This window comes from Momordica charantia (genome assembly GCF_013281855.1).
Source record: "Momordica charantia cultivar OHB3-1 chromosome 2 unlocalized genomic scaffold, Mcharantia_2.0 BLBB01000002.1, whole genome shotgun sequence".
NCBI lineage: Eukaryota > Viridiplantae > Streptophyta > Magnoliopsida > Cucurbitales > Cucurbitaceae > Momordica > Momordica charantia.
In genome coordinates this window covers 9,759,443-9,779,944 of record NW_028275160.1, presented here as the reverse complement: position 1 = coordinate 9,779,944, position 20,502 = coordinate 9,759,443, and the positions used below count along the sequence as shown (strand labels likewise).

The 20,502-nt window shown below is 31.9% G+C and overlaps 1 protein-coding gene across 4 annotated transcripts; it reads left to right on the top strand.

The window, feature by feature from the left end:
• The first annotated feature begins 8,599 nt into the window (after positions 1-8,599).
• On the top strand, positions 8,600-20,013 carry MAP1D (methionine aminopeptidase 1D). Of its 4 annotated transcripts, XR_002602352.2 has the most exons (11): positions 8,601-8,770; positions 9,115-9,184; positions 9,900-10,128; positions 11,230-11,391; positions 11,482-11,523; positions 13,633-13,704; positions 15,974-16,053; positions 16,264-16,361; positions 17,193-17,240; positions 19,204-19,426; positions 19,555-19,693. XR_002602352.2 is itself a non-coding variant. In XM_088120800.1 (10 exons), exons 1-9 carry the CDS (start codon positions 8,656-8,658, stop codon positions 17,200-17,202), a joined length of 867 nt encoding a protein of 288 aa, XP_087976926.1. In that variant the 5' UTR covers positions 8,600-8,655; the 3' UTR covers positions 17,203-17,240; positions 19,204-19,304. The 4 variants fall into 4 exon arrangements, 3 of the variants coding, with proteins under 3 accessions (XP_087976926.1, XP_087976925.1, XP_022149493.1); XM_088120800.1 differs by lacking the exon at positions 19,555-19,693 and having other exon boundaries at positions 8,600-8,770; positions 16,275-16,361; positions 19,204-19,304; XM_088120799.1 differs by lacking the exon at positions 19,204-19,426 and having other exon boundaries at positions 16,275-16,361; positions 19,555-19,655.
• The last annotated feature ends 489 nt before the right edge of the window (positions 20,014-20,502 follow it).

Below are 20,502 nucleotides of genomic sequence, written 5' to 3'. Positions count from 1 at the left end.
CTCTAAAAAAGACAAACCTTTCCCAACAATAATACAAGGCTTCTTATCTAGTTTAGATAAGATTGTGGGTATGAAAACAACTTGAAATTGCCTTTTCAACTAAAAAAAAAAAAAATTAGAGATGTGTTTTTTTAATCTCATCAAAATATAAAAGGATTAATTTGGTAAATTTTCAATTTTCAATTTTATTTAGGTATGACGTTGATTTTAGTTTCTAAACTTTCAAATATTCTATTTTATTTCTGAAGTTTATATTAAAACATTTATTGGATCATTATCGTTGGTTATTTTATTAATGATTTGAACTTGTTTTGCAACTCAACACCTAATCCTGTTGACTTCAAGTAAATAAACAAAAAGACAGGTGAGTGGTTGCGTAGCGGGCTTATGGCTGATAGGAGATACCCCTCCTTAGCTCAAGCCACACATGGGACGCATAGCCGGAGTTTTTCCTCCTCCTCGACCCACAACATTGAGTTGCCACGCACCATCGAATTGGTTGTCAAAATATATATATATACACACATACATGAAAAGATTATTATATTTTATACAAAGTTTAGGGATTAAGATAAAATGTTTTAAAATTAAGAGATTAGAGTGGGATGAACATAAAGTTTAGGGCTAAAATAAGAATATATTTTAAAACTGAATTGTAATACTAAAATAGTTTTAGTTTCCATTTAAAATAAAATGTTTTTTTTTTTTCTCTACACATAAACACAGGCTTTTTATATGAGGGGAAAAAAGGAATAATTACTTCATCATTGGTGAAACTCACTTCTAATATATTAAAAGAAAATTAAGTATTGGAAAAGGTGAAATTGGTGGATTCCTATTGAAATAGCTAGTCAACATAAAAGCATTCACTTTATAAAAACACACTTTATTTTTCTCGATCTTCAAAAACCTTATCCAAATAAGCAAGAAAAAAGCTGTGGGGAAAATTAATTTATGTGGTCCATTTTTCATCATTTTTTGGATTAGAAAAAAAATAAAAACTAATTCAAAGGAAAGAAAAAGATAAGTCGTGAAGTTGGACAAAATAAAGAGATGGGCCATTTTTGTAAGTTGGAAACAGTAGTTGTGTACTTTCTAAAAATACACATCTTTTTCAAAAGGGAAAAATAAATACCAAATTATATAAATTATCGGGTTTCAAATATGTTTTTATTATTTTAAAAGTTTCATTTTAGCTCTTAAAATTTTAAGTTTTTACAAACAACCTTTATTAACTTTTTTTTCTCTAGCAACTAACTAGCTTTTAAATGTTTAGACAAGTTTGAGAGGAAAGAAAAAGTATAAGTTATTATTTTTATTAATAAATAAAAATTGAGCCCGTCAACAAAAATTAAGGTTATGACTTGTGTCGAAAAATAAGAGTAACTTACTTTACGCATATTAACAAAAATTGTTGCCATTTGTGACCTCTTGGACGAACCAAAGATTTTTCCTCCAAATAATTTTAGAAAAAAAAAAATCTTAGGGTTAAACTAAGACTTTTGAAATGATAGACACATGATTTAAATTTACCTTGTGAATACTATATTTTGTTTTTCAAGAAAACCATTAGTAGTTAGTAGTTAAAATATTACAAGATCAAATCAAAAATAAGTCTAATGAATTTGTAATATATTGTTCCAATTTTTGTTTTAGTTCTCTCATTGTTTAAATAAATCGGTTTATTAACAGTTGTTTATATAGTAACTAAGGGCCCATTTGATAACATTCTCGTTTCTTGTTTCTCATTTCTAATTTTCTTGAGAAATCTAAGCATTTTGCAATTAACTATGTTTTTTTGTTTCCTCTTTTTTGGGATCATTCTCAAAATTGTATAGAATTTTCAGAAACAATCAAAACAAGTTTCTTCTTTCTTTCTTGTTCCCATTTCCAATTTGTTCCAAATCATAAATATAAATATTGTTTTACATACTTGAATTCATGGATGTTGGGGTCATGCATTTCATTTTTCTTTATTAAAAATGAAGGAACAGAAACAAGAAACAAGAACGTTACCAAATGGGTCCTAAGTCTTTATTTTTTAAAGGGTCAAATCCTAATTTCGTTTTGCTTTTTCCGATCATCGAGTATTTACAAAAACTAGTATAAGGATGAAAATGTTGAAAAATAAAAACTAACCTACATTATAATTATCATTATTAAACTTATAGGGTAGGAATTCGAACCAATTTTGACCTTCGAACCAGCTATGCTTGAGTTGACCTAAGTGATCGTATTTCATTGTCAAAAGAAAAAGAAGAGTAAATGATTTAACGCAAGAAAAGGCACAATGTAGGGAGGTTTTACAAGGGCCATGTGCATGCCCTTAACTAAGAGCAAAAAGGGGTTTGGTTTGCTTTTGTTGGATTGTTGGTGTAATTGTGTGGTCCAATTGAAAGGGTAGTATCCCTTAATGTGTGGGGATACTACCCCTTTCGTAGTTTACCATTTTATGTTACTCTCAATATTAATTGGTAGCTAGGGACTATATTGTCCCTTTCTCAATTCAAACATCTCCCTCGTACTAGCTAGCTAGTAATTCTTCTATACATTATATATGCCTTGTCGAGGGATCATTTATTAAAATTTCACGTCAATCTGAACATAGTTCAACTATATCTTAAGACATCATCTCTAGTCAAAAGATCGTGAGTTCGATTTCCTACCCCACATGTTGTATTTCATTTTTCCATCTCTTATAATTTTATACACGCGACATATTTTAGATGGCTGATTGATAATGAGTTTTCTGATTTTATTTTCTTTCATTAAAGAAAATACTTATTGTATATTGAAAAATAAAGAAATTTGACATTGTAAAGTATTTGTTTTGAAAGGCTTAAATGCCGACGTTTTTTTTTCCGACGCACGAAAAGAGCGTCAGGCCAAGCAATTATTCCCGACGAAAGAAAAATAAATCGTTGAGAAATATTTAAAGAATAAGTAACGTAATAATTTTTATATAAAACTTTTACATTTTTAATTTAAAATTGTGGATAACAAGAAACATAAAGAAAATGGTTACAATATCTATGTTTTTTTTTATGAGTAGTATTTATGTTCCTTTTAAGAAAATAAAAACAAAAAACAGTAAATATAATTCTGTTTTGTATTTTTAAACTAAAATATAAACCATTGAGAAACAAGAAATAAGGAGCATATATATTATCCGTCCTAAATACAATATATTTTTTTAAGTTCATAACCTTGAGGGCAGTTTCACCAATCCCAATGTTTTAAATATTTGTTATATTTTTTCCAATTTCAAATTAAAATCAATTTCGGAATTTGTGGTCAAGTTTTAACGGTTTTTTTTAATATTGTCGTAAATGAAACTTATTTTTAAAATATAGTTGTTTAATTAAAAATATTAAAAATATTATAGATTTTGAAACTTATTTTAAAAATGTTGTAGTTTTAAAAAACTAAAAGTTGGTCGTCTAAACGGGCGCCACGTAAATTTTTTTAAAAAATTTCAACGTTGGTCGTCTCTTGAGAGACGACAATGTGGGATGGTCGGTCGGTTCATTTTTGGAAAAAAAAAGTATAATGTTTTATATTATGTATTATTTAGTAGTTTTAATTCAAAAGATTCCTTAGTAGTGTAGTTGGAAGAGATATTAAACAAGAGTATACCCACTATACCACTAAGGAATCATTTGACTTAAAGCTACTAAATAATACATAATATAAAACATTATACCTTTTTTTTTCGAGAAATGAACCGACCACATGGTCTGAGAGACGATCAACGTTCAAATTTTAAAAAAAAGTTTACGTGGCGCCACGTCTAAATGGTCTTCGTCTCGAACCTTAAGTTTTTTAAAACTACAATATTTTTAAAATAAGTTTCAAAATCTACAATATTTTTAATTAAACAACTATATTTTTAAAATAAGTTTTATTTACAACAATATTAAAAAAAACCCAGTTTTAATGACTAATACAGTTTATATACTAAAATTTGCAATTATAAAAAAAAAAAAGCTTTGAGATTCTTTTTATATATATATATATATATATATAATATAAATCATCCATCTAGCTAATCATTGATAAATTTAGGTTAATTGATAAGTTAGGTACTCCTTTTTTTTCAGCTCAACTGGTGAGCAGGTTAATTACTTAAAAGTTAGATACTTTTAACTTTTAAGGTTATACCATGTAATAAATTTCTGTAATTTAAAAACTTTGTCACTGATCCATTCCTAAATTTGTTAAAAACTTAAAATTGTTTAATATAAGTATCTCGATTTTCAATTAATAGGTTTTGAACTTTCAATTTTGTGTCTAATAAATCTTTATCTTATTAGAAATTTGTTAGAGTTTATAGATTCATTAAACATAAAGTTGAAAATTCATAGACTTAATTGGATAGTTTTTAAATTTAGCCGCTATAAGATTGGTTGAAAATTTAGGAGACCTTATTGGAATTTTGTTAAACTTGTCCTAGTGGTCAAAATTCTAGGAGTTTAATTTACGAGTTCAACTTGTAATTTAACCTAAATTTTATTAAAACTAGCTACTGAGTCCTTTTTTTCACATGCAAAAATGACGAAAATCAAGTCCCTCAAAATCCCTAATAAATGATAAGGAAAGTAAACTTTATGGATAATCTCAATTTATTCTAGATCACAAACGTCCATTTTAAATTAATGTTAGACCTTTTTTTTAGTTCAATATGCATGTGAGGTGGGTTCGAACCTTTAACCTTTTAGTATATCTTCAATCAATTGAGCATACCTAAATTGATAAATTCACGTAGACTAATAAATGACTCAAAAATATGTACAATAAATAAAATAAAAGTAAACATGTGATATGATCTACCTGGGTCAAACTTAAAAGGGTTTTCTGTTCTTAAAGTTAAGAATAAAAACATTTAGTAACGTTGATAATTATTTTATTTTTAGTTTCAATAACTCAATTACTTCACAAATACTAGTTTCATGGTTTGAATATAATATATATATATATATATATATATATATTTATATATATATTTTGTTATTTATGGTTGTCAAGATCTAGACCAACATTTAAAAACTAACTAAAAGAAGTGGTTTTTAAAATCTGTCTTTGTTTTTTAAAGAAAAATACTTTTTAAAAAATATACTTTGACTCCTGAAATTTGTCCTCACAAATATTGACTAACTCACAATTTTTTTAGAAAAGATATTCACCATATTCTTTGCATCTCTTCCTTAGTTGCTAAACATTTAAGAGATTGAGTAGTGAAACAAGTCTGCTCCTTACGGTTAAAAAGCAAAGTATTTTCTTTTTTGAAACTAAAAATTTTAAATGTTAAGTGAAAATCATAACAAAATAATTGTGAAGATGCAAACATAATTTTTAAAAATAAAAAAATAAAAATAATAGGTTGGTCTTTTATATATATAGATAGATACATACGTACATATACACGTAAGTACTTTTCGGGACAGTTTACGCACACTTTCAACTGGACAACCATCTAACCCCTACGCTTGCCAAAAACATATAAGATATTAAATCTTACAAGTCACACTGATTTTTTAGCAATAATGCACCTAATATGCCTTTTGCTAATCCTAAGAAATTGAAGAATGATAACTAACATTAACATAATTTGATATGTCAAAATTTCCTTTAAAAATCATGGACTTGAATTTTGACTCTATTAATTTAATGGTAATATTCTAAAAGAAAATGAAAATGATATCAGTCCACCTCCACCAAAAGAAACTTTTAAAACGTTAGGGACTAAATTATTGTAACAAATTATAGGCTTTTTTTTTTTTAAATTTTGAATACAACAGCATGTGAAGGTGGAGATTTGAACTCACAAATTTTTGGTAACAGTCAGAGATAGCTACTTCCAGATGAGCTAGGTACGAGATTTAACTCAGTGATTCACTCGTTCACTATAAAAAGGTTATTCATCTATGTATAGTGAGTGAATCAGTCAACAATGAAGTGATAAGATTTTATTCTTTTAATCATCTTAGTTTGTACTTCAAAAAAAAAAGTCATCTTAATTTTTTTTAGTACAACATGTAAGGAAGGGAGTTCATACGATCTTTTGATAAGAGATACATGTCTTAACTATTTGAGTTAGGCTCAGATTTGCTAGAAAATGATAATTTGGGCTTATTTTTCTAATTATGTAATTATAGTCTCTAAATAGGCTATCAATCTACTAATCCCATTTTGTTTCATGGGCGGCTACATTTGTTAAACTGGGCCCTATAGTACTAGTTTTGCACCCAGTTCCAAACTTTTCAAAAACAAAAGTATATACATGGACTTTTCATGGGTCATGTTACATAGACTTGGGCTTGGACTTCCAAAGAAAAAAGCCAAAGTCTAAACTTCTTTATTCAATTTGACATTAAAAATAAAAAAAAACAAAACAAAACACCCATCTAATAATTCTTAAAATAAATTGTCAATCCGAACATAGTGTTAAAGATATCAGAAGAAGTTGTCTCTAGGGATCATATTATACATAATATTCCACAAATGTCTATTTTTTAAAAAATATTTACAAAAATCTAGATTTCCAATATTTAAATAAGTTTCTCAAATTGCCTTCAATAAATGTCATTATATTACATTTATTATTATATTTTAAAATGTATTCTTTCTCAGTCAGAATTTATGGTCATTTAATGCAAATATTTACATTAATGATTAAATGATAATATTTTAAAAATAATTAAACAAATATAGTAACTAATCAATGCACTTATTCTTGTTTAATTTTCCAGCGTTCTTCTTGAATTTTCAGACGTATATTATTTTTTTAGTGTTTAGGTTTAGGGTCTGGGATTTAGAATTTAATATTTATGGTTTTATTTTTTATTAAACAAAGAAATTGTCTCTAGTGAGTCTCGGGTTTAGGATTTAAGGTTTAGAGTTTTATTCATTTATTAAAAATATATGAATATAGGTAATATGGGTAGTATGGTAATTTTCACTTAAGCCCCATCATAAACGAGCCTAAATATGTAAATATTAGATTATTTAAACATCTCTGTAATTAAGTGCTTAAAAATTGCTAGTTGTGTTATTATCCCTAAAGATATCTATAAAAGATTAGATTTATCGTAACCCATTAGCTTAAACTTTTTGGATTTATTAGTGATTTCAAATCCTTATATTGTCATTTCTCCTCGTTTAATATTGATTTCCACTTGTTGGGTCCAATACAAATTTCCAAGTGAAAAATAGTGTTTATTCTGTTTAGTACTACTTGAAGGTGGAGAAAGTCGGAGATAGGTAATGTCTCAACCAAGCTTCTGTGGCAAAAAAAGCTTTGGGAACTCTTCAGAACCCAAAATTTATTGGTCTCCAATAAAATATTTCCATACTGATTGTAGATTATTTTTTAACATTTTTTTTTTATTAAAAGTATGTCATTTTTATTTTAGAAAAATTAGAAAATAAAGATAACACAATTATTTCGAGACAAAATAAATGAATAACCATATTAAAGTGATAAGTTAAAAAATCAGTAATAATTAAAAATTATAACCCTGCACAAAAGTTGAGAATAAAAACAATAACAATACTAATTATAAATTAATTTTTTAAACATTTACAGGTGGGATTCAAGTCAATATTTCAAAATAATTTCTCAAAACTTGTTCATATTTAAGATAAAATCATTTTGTAAGATTCAATGGCGTCTAGTAATTATAGACAACACTACTTTGTAATTCTAGATAACGTGAGATATGACACTCTAAATCCCTAGAATTAATAAGAATAAGTTCAGATAACTCCTTTCAAAGTCAGATATTTAATCAATCTCCATATTTATTATACCAAACAAAAAGATTAAAATAAACCAAGTAAATTGTATTATAATTTATATAAAAAAAAGTAAATTGTATTATAAATAAGTTGAATATAACTTCATTTATATAGATGCACATAATGTATACCCTTACAATTAAATCGTTGACATGCTAATATAAACATATCTCAACTGGTTAAGATATCTTGTTCTAGGTTAGATTTAAAACACCGTATTTAGACTGCATTTCTTTTTGGGACATTGCTTTAGCTTTTTATTTATTTATTTACCAACTTAAGAATAGTTCAAATGCATATATTTTGAACTATAAGTTTGTGAGTTCGAATCCGCATCTTTATGTATTGTTGTATTAAAAATTTATTTATGTATATAAGCATATATATGAGCATATCTCAACGACTAAAACATGTTGCTTTATGTTAAATTTAAAACATCATATTATTTAGCCCACATTTCTTTTTGAAACATTGTTTTTGATTTTTATTTGCCAACTTAAAAATAGTTCAAATACATATATTTTAGATTATAAGTTTGTGGGTTCGAATTCATATTCTTGTTGTATTAAAAATTTATTTATATATATATATAAGCATATATATCAACGTATCTCAATGACTAAAATATTTTGCTCTAGGTTAAATTTAAAACATCGTATTTAGCTTACATTTCTTTTCGGGATATTACTTTTATTTATTTACCAATTTAAGTGCATATGCCGACTAAAAGTTATTGGAATTTCCATCCACGTTTTGTTGTATTAAAATTTTTATATATATATTTTTAAGAGCTATAGCCTATAAGATAAACTATTAAACTGTTTCAGAGACAGAGATTGAGTGAGGGAGAGAGCGAAAATGGTGGGCGCTCTGTATGGAGAATCAAGACTCGTCTCATCTTTTCTAGGAGTTGGCGCAAACCATTTTCTTCACTCTCGGCTGCCTCTTCACCATGTCTTCAGCTGTAATCCAGGTCTTCTTCTCTCTCGCTCCTCTTCATTTCTTTTCCTTAGCTCCTTTTCTGCTCCTCTTTCATCAACATCTCTCTCTTAATCTTGTTCTTTCTTGAAATTTGTATTTCCACCCATTTGCCCAACAACCCTTTTTAATTCAACTGTTTCCTGATTTGCTCCAGTGATAATTTGCCCTAATGCGTTTGCTACCTCTGTTCAGAATCTAACTACTCATTAATTAGAGTGGTTTTTCAAGCTACTTGGTTATCGTTTAAAACTTATGATTGTTGCTTTTGACTGCTTACGTTTTCTTTGGAGTGGGAAATCTGGGTAAAGCTGAGGCAGTGTCTATGTTGTTTTATAGGGCGCAAACATGTCTCAATGCAACTACCCAGGGCGCTTTCTGGATTAACCAACCTCTTGTTCAATAGAAGGTATGAGGCCGAAGAGTTTTGTGCTCTCGTTGCTTGAAGTTTACGTTTCTGTGGAATTGGTATCTTTCACTTATACAAGCCAGGATGTATGCTATTCCTTTAATTCACCTGACATTAGATACCACACATCCGTGATTTGTGAACTTCAAATGATGGTCTGTGACGAAAGTTCCAAGTTACATTTGTTATGATGGGTTTTATTTTATTATAAGAAAAAAAGTTCTTTAAAAGTACGTTTAGAAGAAAACTAGTTAAATGCTTTATCGAACACTTTGGAGTGCATTTTATCTATCTTTAGAATTTCTCAAACTCCTTTTGGTTATTGAACTTCTAAGTTCTAATCGGTAAAATTGTTATTGCGCTTTATAATTTTAACCAAAAACTACCACTACCAAAATTTTACTTTATAAGGTATTCTAACACATTCTTATATATGTGTACATATGTGCTTATTACACTTGCACAATGTGAATGGTGGACGTGTGCACTCACAACACAAGCATATAATTAAGTACCTATCATGGACTACATGGTTGTTAGGAATCATATCTGGATTTAGCCTTTGTGATCACAACACTTTTAGTTGACATGGAGCTTTATAACGAATATGCTTGAGAATTGGATCCATTATTGTTACTTTTTGCATATTGTAAGTACAAGAATATGTTGATCTCCAAATAGTGTTGGACCATTATCTTATCATTGAAACTGATAGAAATTTGGACGAGACGCAAAATATGAAACGTAAACGTCTAAGACCTGGAAAAGTTTCTCCTCGTCGACCTGTTCCGGATAATATACCAAGGCCTCCTTATGTCAAATCTAAGCGACCACCTGGAATTGCTAGTGGACCTGAGGTGCATGATGAGAAGGGTATAGAGTGTATGAGAGCTTCTGGGAGGCTTGCAGCCAAAGTTTTAGAATATGCGGGGACATTAGTCAAGGTATATTTCTGCCTATTTTGGCCCATGGAGGAATAGATTAAATGTATCTATTTGCTCTAATTTCTTTTATGTCCATTGCTTTATCGAAGACAATATTAATATTAAGTTACATGATTTACAGAAATTTTAACCATATAGAGTGCATTAGGGAAAAAGTAATGCTCAAATCTAACAAGTGTACATATTTTGGCAGACAGATAAATAATGACAGCTATTCCAAATAGATTCCAATTCTCTGATTTAGTTTCTTATTTATTCTTTTTAAATATGCTTGTTCCTTTTCAGCCAAGTGGCCTAACCAAGATCTAAAATCTGAAATTACATCATTTCCGAGAAGCCCTTAATCTTTTACCTTTCTCCAAAACATGCCCTCAAGAATAGTGGATGAAAGCCATATGCTTCCTTTAGGTTTTATCAAATAGATTTTAATGTTGAAGGTCCCCAAGAAGAATTTTTTCTTCATTTGGACAGTTGAAGCCAACACAGATGGAAAAATTCAAAAGGGGCATCCCTCTATGCATTTCAATCATTTAAATTGTTCTCTTTCTGAAATAGGAGACTTTGTCAATAATGAATGTGGCATGTAATCGCAGTCTGGTTCCTGCATTCTTTGGGGTCGATCTCCTTGCTTAAATGTCTTTGATTCCTTCAAATGACAAGGCTAAGATTATAATACTGAATGCTACTCAAGCTATTATTTTGGGAAGTTTTGAGAATGAGGAATGGAATTGTTTGTTAGCAGGCTATGGGTGAAATATTGAGGTTTGGTAGCGTGTGTGTCTTAGACTCTTAACTTAATTCCTCTTCTTGGGCATATAACTTTTAAGAATTTTGTCATTTCCTCTTTTCACATTGGTAAGTTGAAGACTGTTGTTATAATCTCTCAGCTCAAGATCAAGTTTGACACATAGTCAGCACTTCATTTGGTAATTCCATTTTTTCATTTACTTGTTTCTTATCCAAGAAAAAGCAATTAAACGTACCAATTCCTTCTGTTTTTAGGTTTAAACCACTTGTTGTTTAGCTATAGTTAATGATGCACCAATTGATAAATCACCACTATTTATGTGCCCAAATTTTGATTCTTGCTTCTATTGGCAGCCAGGTATTATGACTGATGATATTGACCAGGCTGTTCATCAAATGATAATTGATAATGGGGCCTATCCGTCACCTCTGGGTTACGGTGGTTTTCCAAAGAGTGTATGCACATCATTGAATGAATGCATCTGCCATGGAATTCCAGATTCCAGAGTTCTTGAGGTTTTCTATATGAACTCTTAGTTACATCAACAAAAATAAATAGCTTGCTTTTATGATGATGAATTGAGATGTCAGGTTTATTTTTTCCAGGATGGTGATATTATCAATATAGACGTTACCGTCTATCTAAATGTAAGGGCTTTCAACTTTGACCTTACTTTGTTTTAACAACAGTACAAGAATGCATATTTGAAGCTTTAGATATTTTAAACTGACCTTTCTTTGACCTTATACATTGGTTCCTTTAATTTTATGCACTATGCTTGAGAATGTAATGTTTATATAAGCTTATTTTGCTATTTCTTTCTACAAGTTCTTATTTCAATTTTTGAAAGTTTTGTGGGTGGAGGCAACGATATTCACATCTCCTAAACTTGTAGATTACAGCCTTTTCTTCTCCTTCCTTGAAGGCTTGAAGATCAGAAAACTTATCTTTCTCATTAATACCCTTAAAGCTACCTTGGATCTCAAATGAACCTTTCAAAGTATATGATTGTTGAACACGATACGGGTATGTCCATGGTGTTAGACATTTCTATAAACAAGAAACAAAATTTTCATTGAAGAAATGAAAAGGAACAAAAATTGTTCAAAGATACAAATTTTTGAAAGATTGAAAAACGCAAAAATAAGCATAAAAAACAACAACAATGGACTACGAAGGAAAAATAAATCTCCCCAATTTTTAGAAAATAGAGTGGATGAATAATTTGAAAAAGAATCCGATGAGGAACACCACTTGGAAGCTTTGAACTTAGCTGCATTGAAGCAATCAACCAAGGATGAACTCTTTCCCTCGAAAATCCTCAAATTCATTTCCAACCAAAACTCCGAAAGTAGGGTCTTGATGGCATTAATCCATAGAAATCTAATCGAAGAGGAAGGAAAAGCAATCCCATGAAGGAGATGCAACAGGTTGCCTTAGAATAAAAAACCCAGCCCAGATTAAACTGACAGAAGAGAAACTTCCAACCTTGCATAGCGTAGGAACAATGAAAGAATAAGTGATTAATACTTTCGCCCCTAGCAGTGCATAATACACAAAAAGAAGGACAAAGAGCTGAGGAGGGAAGCTTCCCTTGGAGAATATCAACTGTGTTTAACTTTCCCCGGAGAAGAATCCAAGGAAAGATGCTAACTTTTCTTGGACTCTTTGATTTCCAAAGAGCAGTAAAAAGGTCTTTAGGCAAAGGAGGGGAAACCTTCTGCCTACTTAAGGAAGCTGCTCTAGAAACACCAGAAGGTTCCAAGGACCATATTCTTCGATCAACTTCATGGAGGACAGAAACTGAACTAAGCACGGACATAAGGGCAGAAACTCATTTGGAACTGCAAAATAGCTCTTCTCCCTTTAACCTGCCCTGGAATGTCTATTGGGGGGAATCTTTAAGGCTCTCTCCTTTTGGAACATGGTCTTAAAGAAAATTGAGCAAATAATTGATATGTGGAAGAACAATAATATTTTCAAAGGGGTGCATCTTTCTTGTCAAAAGGTGCTCTCCATGATGATAGCTAACATCAAGTCAGGTGGGATATTGTCACTCCCCCTAGGAACTTTGGTGGCCTTGGATAAGTTAAGGAAATAAACACAGCTTCCGCTCTGAGGGAGGGGTGCGGGGAGCTCTCGAATCTCCCTCGGCCCTGTAAATTTCCCCTCTTATACATAAATAATAGAGCAGGTTCTATCATAACCTTTGATCAGGCTCTGGCATATTAGTCCATCATAAAATACAAAACAGTACATTCCTAGTTTATACACTCTAAATTAATGGTAAAACGGCAGGGAAAAATGGAAATAAAGTCTTACAAGGAACCATCTACACATGTGAGCCTAATAAATAGGATCTGAAAGAAAGGCTTTAAAAATACTAGTGGGCCGGCTCATTGTTTAGGAAAGGCCATGAGCTAATAGCTTTTAACACATTCATATCCATGAATTTGTTGATTATTCTTTTTATTTATTTCTTATTTTTTGAATTGTAGATCATATGTGGAGCTTGGGCATCTAAATAGTTATGACCTTAATGCTGGGATTTCAAAGCTATCTTGTTGTTGCAGAGCTATGAATTGTGTAGTTTAATGGGTGGCCATTGTGAAGTGTCTCATAAGCTGATACTCATACACTTGTTTTCACATATGATATGGACATTCATACATAAAACTCATCTAGACAGGTGGGGAAGCATCAAATGAAGCATTAATCATCGCTGTTAAAACTATTTCTGTGATTGTAAATTGTAGGGGTACCATGGTGATACTTCAGCAACTTTCTTTTGTGGAGATGTTGATGATGAAGCCAGAAAACTTGTCCGGGTAGATTTTTCTTCTTTTCTTTTGTTAAAGAGTAGCTATGTCAATTTCAATTGGATATGGTCTTGTTGTTCTTGTCATCTTTAAATAAGTAGTTATATGTATTTTTTATAATGTTTCGATAAAATTTTGTCAAAAAAAAAAAAAGATAATATTTCAATAGAAAAAGTTGTTGGTTTTTTGCAAGGATCCGTCTAGAACTTTGTGTTTTATTTAGCTTAAATTCTTGTCTGACAAGATTCAATTTGGCTGAACTACATACTAAGGTGAGAGTGTTGCAAGATTGGAAAATTTCCATTTTTTCCTTAGATATAAATGCTACTTGTTTACCTTTTGGATTCATGGATTTGTGATGCTTGAGCTAGGATGATAAGATAGTCATTTCTGCAAATAATAGAACTCCACACCTTGGTAGGCTTGGTTTTTTTTTTTTTTTGATATGAAAAAAATATTTCATTGATAGTATGAAATATACAAAAGGCCTTGAAGGCAATTACAAGAAAGCTCTCCAACTTGTCATAAGATCATTAAGAGAGTAATTGTTGAAGGGGGTAGAAACATTTACACCAACCCAATGCTAAAACAAGAACTCTATCAAAAAAGTTTTCAAAAGAGAGAGTTTTGTCCTTGAACACCCTGCAATTCCTTTCTAACCAAATAGACCAAAGGAATGCCCGAACGATTTGAACCCATAGGATCGCTTTGCCATTTCTCAAAGGATGGCCCGCCAGAAACAGTCAAGAAGAATGTCTGGTTGTGCATGGAGGATTGTAGACCATCCAAAAGCTGAGAGGATACAGTTCCAAAGCGCATGCCAAAAGGGCCCAAAATAAAGAGATGGCCTTGTGTCTCCGAAGCTCCAAAATAGAGGTGACAACAGTTGGGGGAGAGATAAATGTAAGGGTGTTTCCTCTGTATTCTGTCATGTGTGTTTAGAGCCCCATGGATGAGCTCCCAGCAAAAAAATTTGATTTTCTTGGGGCATTTTCCTTGCCATAGGCAAGAGTTGAGCGAGGGAGCCGATTGTACAGGGTGAGTGTTGAGTAGGTTAAAGGCTGATTTAGTGGTGAACACTCCCATGGCTCTAGGGGCCAACGACCCTCAAGAGGGGGGCACAATTGGGCTGAGCAATTTGGATAAGTGCAACCAATCCTCAATCTCCTCTTCCTTTAGGGGTCTGCGAAGATTATAGTTCCAAGTAGTACTTGACCAATGATCTTCAATAGTAGCTCCCCTGTTCGTACCTAGAGTGTGAAGTCTTGGAAAAAGAGAGGCAAAGGTGCCCTGTGCAAGCCATCTATCATTCCAAAAACTAACTTGGCTTCTCTCTCCCACCCGGCAAATGGCTGTCTCCTTTACTCTCTCTCCCACCTCATTTCATAATGGAAGGGACGACACCAGCTGCGTTCAGGTTTAACTCCCTATGTTTAGGAGGTCTCCTTTTTGACCAAAGCACTTTACAACTTTTTGTGGGGGATATTTTCAATTAAGAAAGTCTAGGAGAGTTGTTCGAAAAGCTCCCCATTCTTTTGATCCCGTCCCCATAGGACCACAATATTGGATTTACCACCTGATTTCATAACTTTCGTGATTTTTGTAAAGTTGCCTCTTTTGTTAGTTGTCTTTAAAATCCATATGTAGGCATTGATTGTAGTGGGACTTTCTGAAGAACTTCTGAGCTTGTGGCTTTAATAAGAAGTCGTCAATGGTATATGATATCCAAACCAACTCCTTCAACTAAGATGGGGAAGGAACATTGGAGAGGGTTCTCAAGAATCTGAATTACTACTCTACCCTTGTATTTCGATCAAAACTACTGGTGAAAACCTCGTTTCCTATTCTCACTAAATTCTTGTTAGTGTTCATATGTGCTACCTGGATGAGAGGAGTTCATCGTAGGGAAGCTTACTCCAGGCATTCTTTACTATTGGATCAACAATGTTGTATACAGCTGTTTGAATTAAAATTTTTTGTGCAATAGATTTGATCCAAAGAAGAAGATTACTTAAGTTAGCATATTGTAAAATTTTATTATCACCGAGATTAGCAAAATAAGGAGAATTCTTTTGAGCACTGGATCTACTGCTTGGACAATTGACGATGAATTTATATTATCAAACTGTATAGCTTCCCATTAGTATTAGCCGTTGGATATTTCACTACAGTGATGTACTTATGGCTGCTTGTTTTCTTAAGAGATGATGTTTTTTCTGCAGCCCCTTCAGAAGAAGTTTTGAGATTTTTCTTTTTTACTTTTCAATTATTGCTTTAGGTGACTAAAGAGTGCTTAGATAAAGCAATATCCATATGCGCACCAGGAGTGGAGTTCAAGAAAATTGGCAAAATAATTCAGTAAGAAAACCACTAAATTGTGTTAAATCATACTAGTTATTTGGATAATCGTTACAAGATACTTGAAAAAACCTTTACACTTGTTAATTGTTATGTTGATGTTAATAAATTCCGAGGTTCATATATCCAAGACTAATTTGTTACAAAATGATATCTTGCAAATTAATGAAAATCTCCTCTCATAAATTTTCCTTTGTTTCTCTAATCAAGCGACCATGCAGACAAGTATCGCTATGGTGTCGTTCGACAGTTTGTTGGCCATGGTGTTGGACGTGTGTTTCATGCGGATCCAGTTATTCTTCACTTCAGTAAGTATCCCATTCTTTAGATGCTCGCTTTTACTCTGTATTGTGGTTCTTGTATCTATACTGTTTTGTCAAACATTGTTGATTATAACATAGCAAATAATTTATTTTTATAAAAGTGTAATAAAGTCAGAAAATCCACACCAAGTGTAGATCGCCTCTCTTTTGATCATAGACGGCACTGTTTTGTTTTAAAAAATATTGAAAAATTATTTGTTTTGAGAGGAGAAGGCATCCAAGAAGCATGGATACGACACGACAGAGACATGATGACACATCATCTTCTAAAAATCTAGGACATGTACATGGCAATGATGTGTTCATTAAAATATACTATTTTTTAAAGTATATATCATTTTTGTACAAGAAAAATTCAAAGCCAGTAAACTTATGCATTTTTATGATTAAAAAATAAGTTTGATGTATTTTACTCTCAAAATTTATTATGTTGTCATGTATTACTATTTGTGTTTATTTCTTAGGTTTGACAAACAAGCATCAGATTTATATTCACTTTGTACCACTTGTGTGTGACACATTTATTGAGCTACCGAGTGTCTAATATGCATTCAATAAGTGTTTGAGTATCCAAGTGTTTAACATGTATCCGTTAGACACGTCACCCAAATTGAAGTGTTCGTGCTTCTTACGAAGACACATAGTAGAACCTTATCAATCTATTTGGTGCATTTTTCCCTGTATAATTTGTTCAAGAAAAGATTTCCCGTCTTCAGATTGTGTTTTTGCATTGTACTGCCTACATTAATTAACCAAGCACATGAAAAAATGAAAATTTTTGTTGGATACTCGAGCATGCTTTCTTACTCTTTTCAGGGAACAATGATGGTGGGCGGATGGTGTTGAATCAAACCTTCACAATTGGTACTATATTTCAACTGGTTTTAGTTTTCCAATTTGTACTATATATTTATATATAATTTTTTCTTTTGATGATTACTTGAAACATGCAAATGACATCTGCAATAAGTAATTTATGCAATGTGAAAGTCATTAGTGAGGACCTTACAGAAAAGGACATTTGAGGCTAAACCCATCCATCATAAGCTTATAAAGCAAAGTATTCAATGAGAAGAAATCAGAGCTCGCAGCAAATACTCCCAAGTTAAAGAAGTCTATAGAACTTCATCTCTCTATCATTCAGTTGAAATTCAGCCGCATCCTGATTCCTGAACTTAAATTTTTAACTGCTGGCTTCTTAGTACACACAAAATTATGGACTTCCCCCTCATGGTTAGGCTATAGCTACGAAAAGGGACAATTTGCAGGAATCTTCAAGCCAACCATCTTTCTGGAAAAGTATTTGATGTCCATTGCCCTTCCTGCGGAGTGAATACTGCTAGATAATATTTCCAAGGCTAAATTACAAAAAATACTCATGAACTTTGCCCCTTTGTTTAAAAAATATCCCTATCCTTTCAAGAGTTTCAATACAATCTTGACCTTTCATAAATGCTTCAAAAATACCCTTCAGCAAACATCCTTAATATTTTGAATGGGAAGTTGATGTGCAACAATTTGGGATGACGTGACAATTAACGTCCTAATTTTACCCCAAAAGTCTTTTTCCTCCACTGTAAGAGTGTTTGCATCTTCATTGTCTACCTAATTTTCCTAATTCTCCTTTTTAAAACGACACCTTCTTCTATATTTCCTCTATTCTTCTACGATAATTGTCACGTTGTTCTAGATTCTACAATGTCAACTTTTTGTTTAAAATATTAACGGATCTTTGCTCCAATGGTATTTTTGAAACATTTATGAAAGGTCAAGGGTCGTACTGAAACTTTTGAAAGAATGGAGATACTTCTGAAACAAATGACTAAGTTCAGGAGTGTTTTTTTGTAATTTAGCCTATTTCTAAATTTAACAATGGTTAATGAAGGACTTCTAGAGCTCCCAACCTGCTAATTGTCATGCTATCACCTAGAGCTTCTTGTCACACTTATGGCCTCTACTAAAATTTTTTCATCCAAGCAAAATCAAAGTCACTTCATTGGTCCAGCTTGAAACTCAGCCTTTTTTTTTATTATTATTATTATTTTATGTTAGAGTGGTCAAGTTTTTAGATATTGAAGGGCGCACTCAGGAAATTGAGCATGTCTAGTTATAACATGGGGTTAACGGCCCATAGCACCTTACTGATTACATTATAATCGTCACATTTCTTGTGTTATAAGGTTTGGTGTGTAGACATTCAAAACTTATAGATCGTGATAATAACTAGTCACTTTTGGCTAAGGTTCAAGTTCCGGGTTTATCAGTTTTAGATGAGTAAATCAAATGGTCGTAGCTTCAATTGAGTGAGTTCACATTTTTTACTTTTCTTCCTTCGCCTTCTAGATTCACTTTATTGATGCTCTCCTTTCTCAAGAAAATCAGTCCTCTGTTTAATCAACCATTCGATTATGATTGAGCAAGCATAAGGTGTTACACCAACCGATGAAAAGAATATTCAATTATGCATAGTAGCCTTTATTTCTTCACTTATTCACTCTTTACTTGCCAAATATAAAAGTAAGCTCATATTACAAAAGAATTAAGGCTTGCATATTGTTCTAAAAAAAAAGGGGTTTGCATAGTATTTTTCAAGTCTCAGACTTGCAAGGACGTATGTTAAAGGTACTTATAAAAGATTAAATTTATCGTAATTCATTGGCTTAAGCTTTTGGATTGATTGGTGATTTAACATGGTAGAGTTGGAGATCCTGTATTCGAACTCTTGTAATGTCATTTCCTTCCTATTAGATATTGATTATCAGTTGTTGGGCCTTTTGCACATTTTCAACTACGAATATTTATTTTATTTTATTATATATTTTTTTAGAATTGGGAGTGGGAGTTAGTGCTTTGCTCCCCTATACTCAGGGGCACCCGAGTCCGTCTCAAGGCTTGGACGCGGGAGACATCAAGGGTTTTTGGTATTAAGCTCACCAGAAAGTTCGAACTTGAGACCTCTAAACTAATATGACTAAGAGACCCAAATCCTTGCCAATTGGGTTGTCCCTTGGGGGATTCTTCAACTACGAAATTAACACTAAAGCCATAAGGTTCTCTTTGTCTTAACAGAGTTCAAAGCTCTGGTTGGCATGTACATTAGGCATAATTTTGTTCACATCAAAAGCCATATCTTCATTCATCTTGCACCATTGTTTATTTTTTTGGTAATCTTGTGCAGAGCCAATGCTAACTATTGGTAGCATAAATCCCGTCATGTGGGACGATAACTGGACGGTTGTAACAGAAGATGGAAGCCTATCAGCACAATTTGAGCACACCATCTTAATAACCAATGATGGAGCAGAAATATTAACGCAGTGTTGAGAACAAAAATGGATTGGATGGCAATGCTTTCATATTCCAAAAGGGGTAATTTTTTCTTTACCTGAAGCTCATATTCATTTACCGCCTCCAAATTTATAAATCAAAAAACATGGGGGCACCATAAAGTTTTCCATTCTCATTGTCTAGTGGAAAACAAGCTATTCATTATCACCCCTAATTTTATTAGTCATCTGTACGTGCATTCAAATATTTTACACTGAGGGCCACAGTCCTTTCCCGCAGAAAAAGAATTCTGAAGTTATTTCTTGAGAAAAACAGCTCTGTATAATGTATTAAATTTTGTTTGCTTCAAGTTAGTATTCTTTTTTGTCTCCTGGATCTGAGCCTTAGGGCGGGTATAGGTCTCCCTGAGTATAGGGGGAACTTTCCGTTATAAAAAAAAAGTTTGTATTCCTTTTATCTTTCAAGGATTTCCAATATCTGGGTGTTTGATATGATGATGATTCTGGGTTATTGCGATGATATGATGGTTTGACATTGGAGGACATGAAAGTTTTAGGGTGTGTTTGGTTGGTAATCAGAAAACAGAAATCTGAAAGCAAAACATGAGTTGTATTATTTGTTTTCAGTGTTTTCAGATATGTGTTTGGTACCTAAGTTTGTACTTCTTCATTTTGTCCCTCTTTTATCTAGATTTGGAGCTCCAAGTTTGAACTAACTTAGGATTCAATTTGGGTTACGGAGGAATTGTCTTATCTCCTCATCTTTTTTAATTTTATACATAGTTTGGAAGTGGTGGAAGAAGATTAAGGCAATTGCTCTACCTCTCAAATTTGCCCCA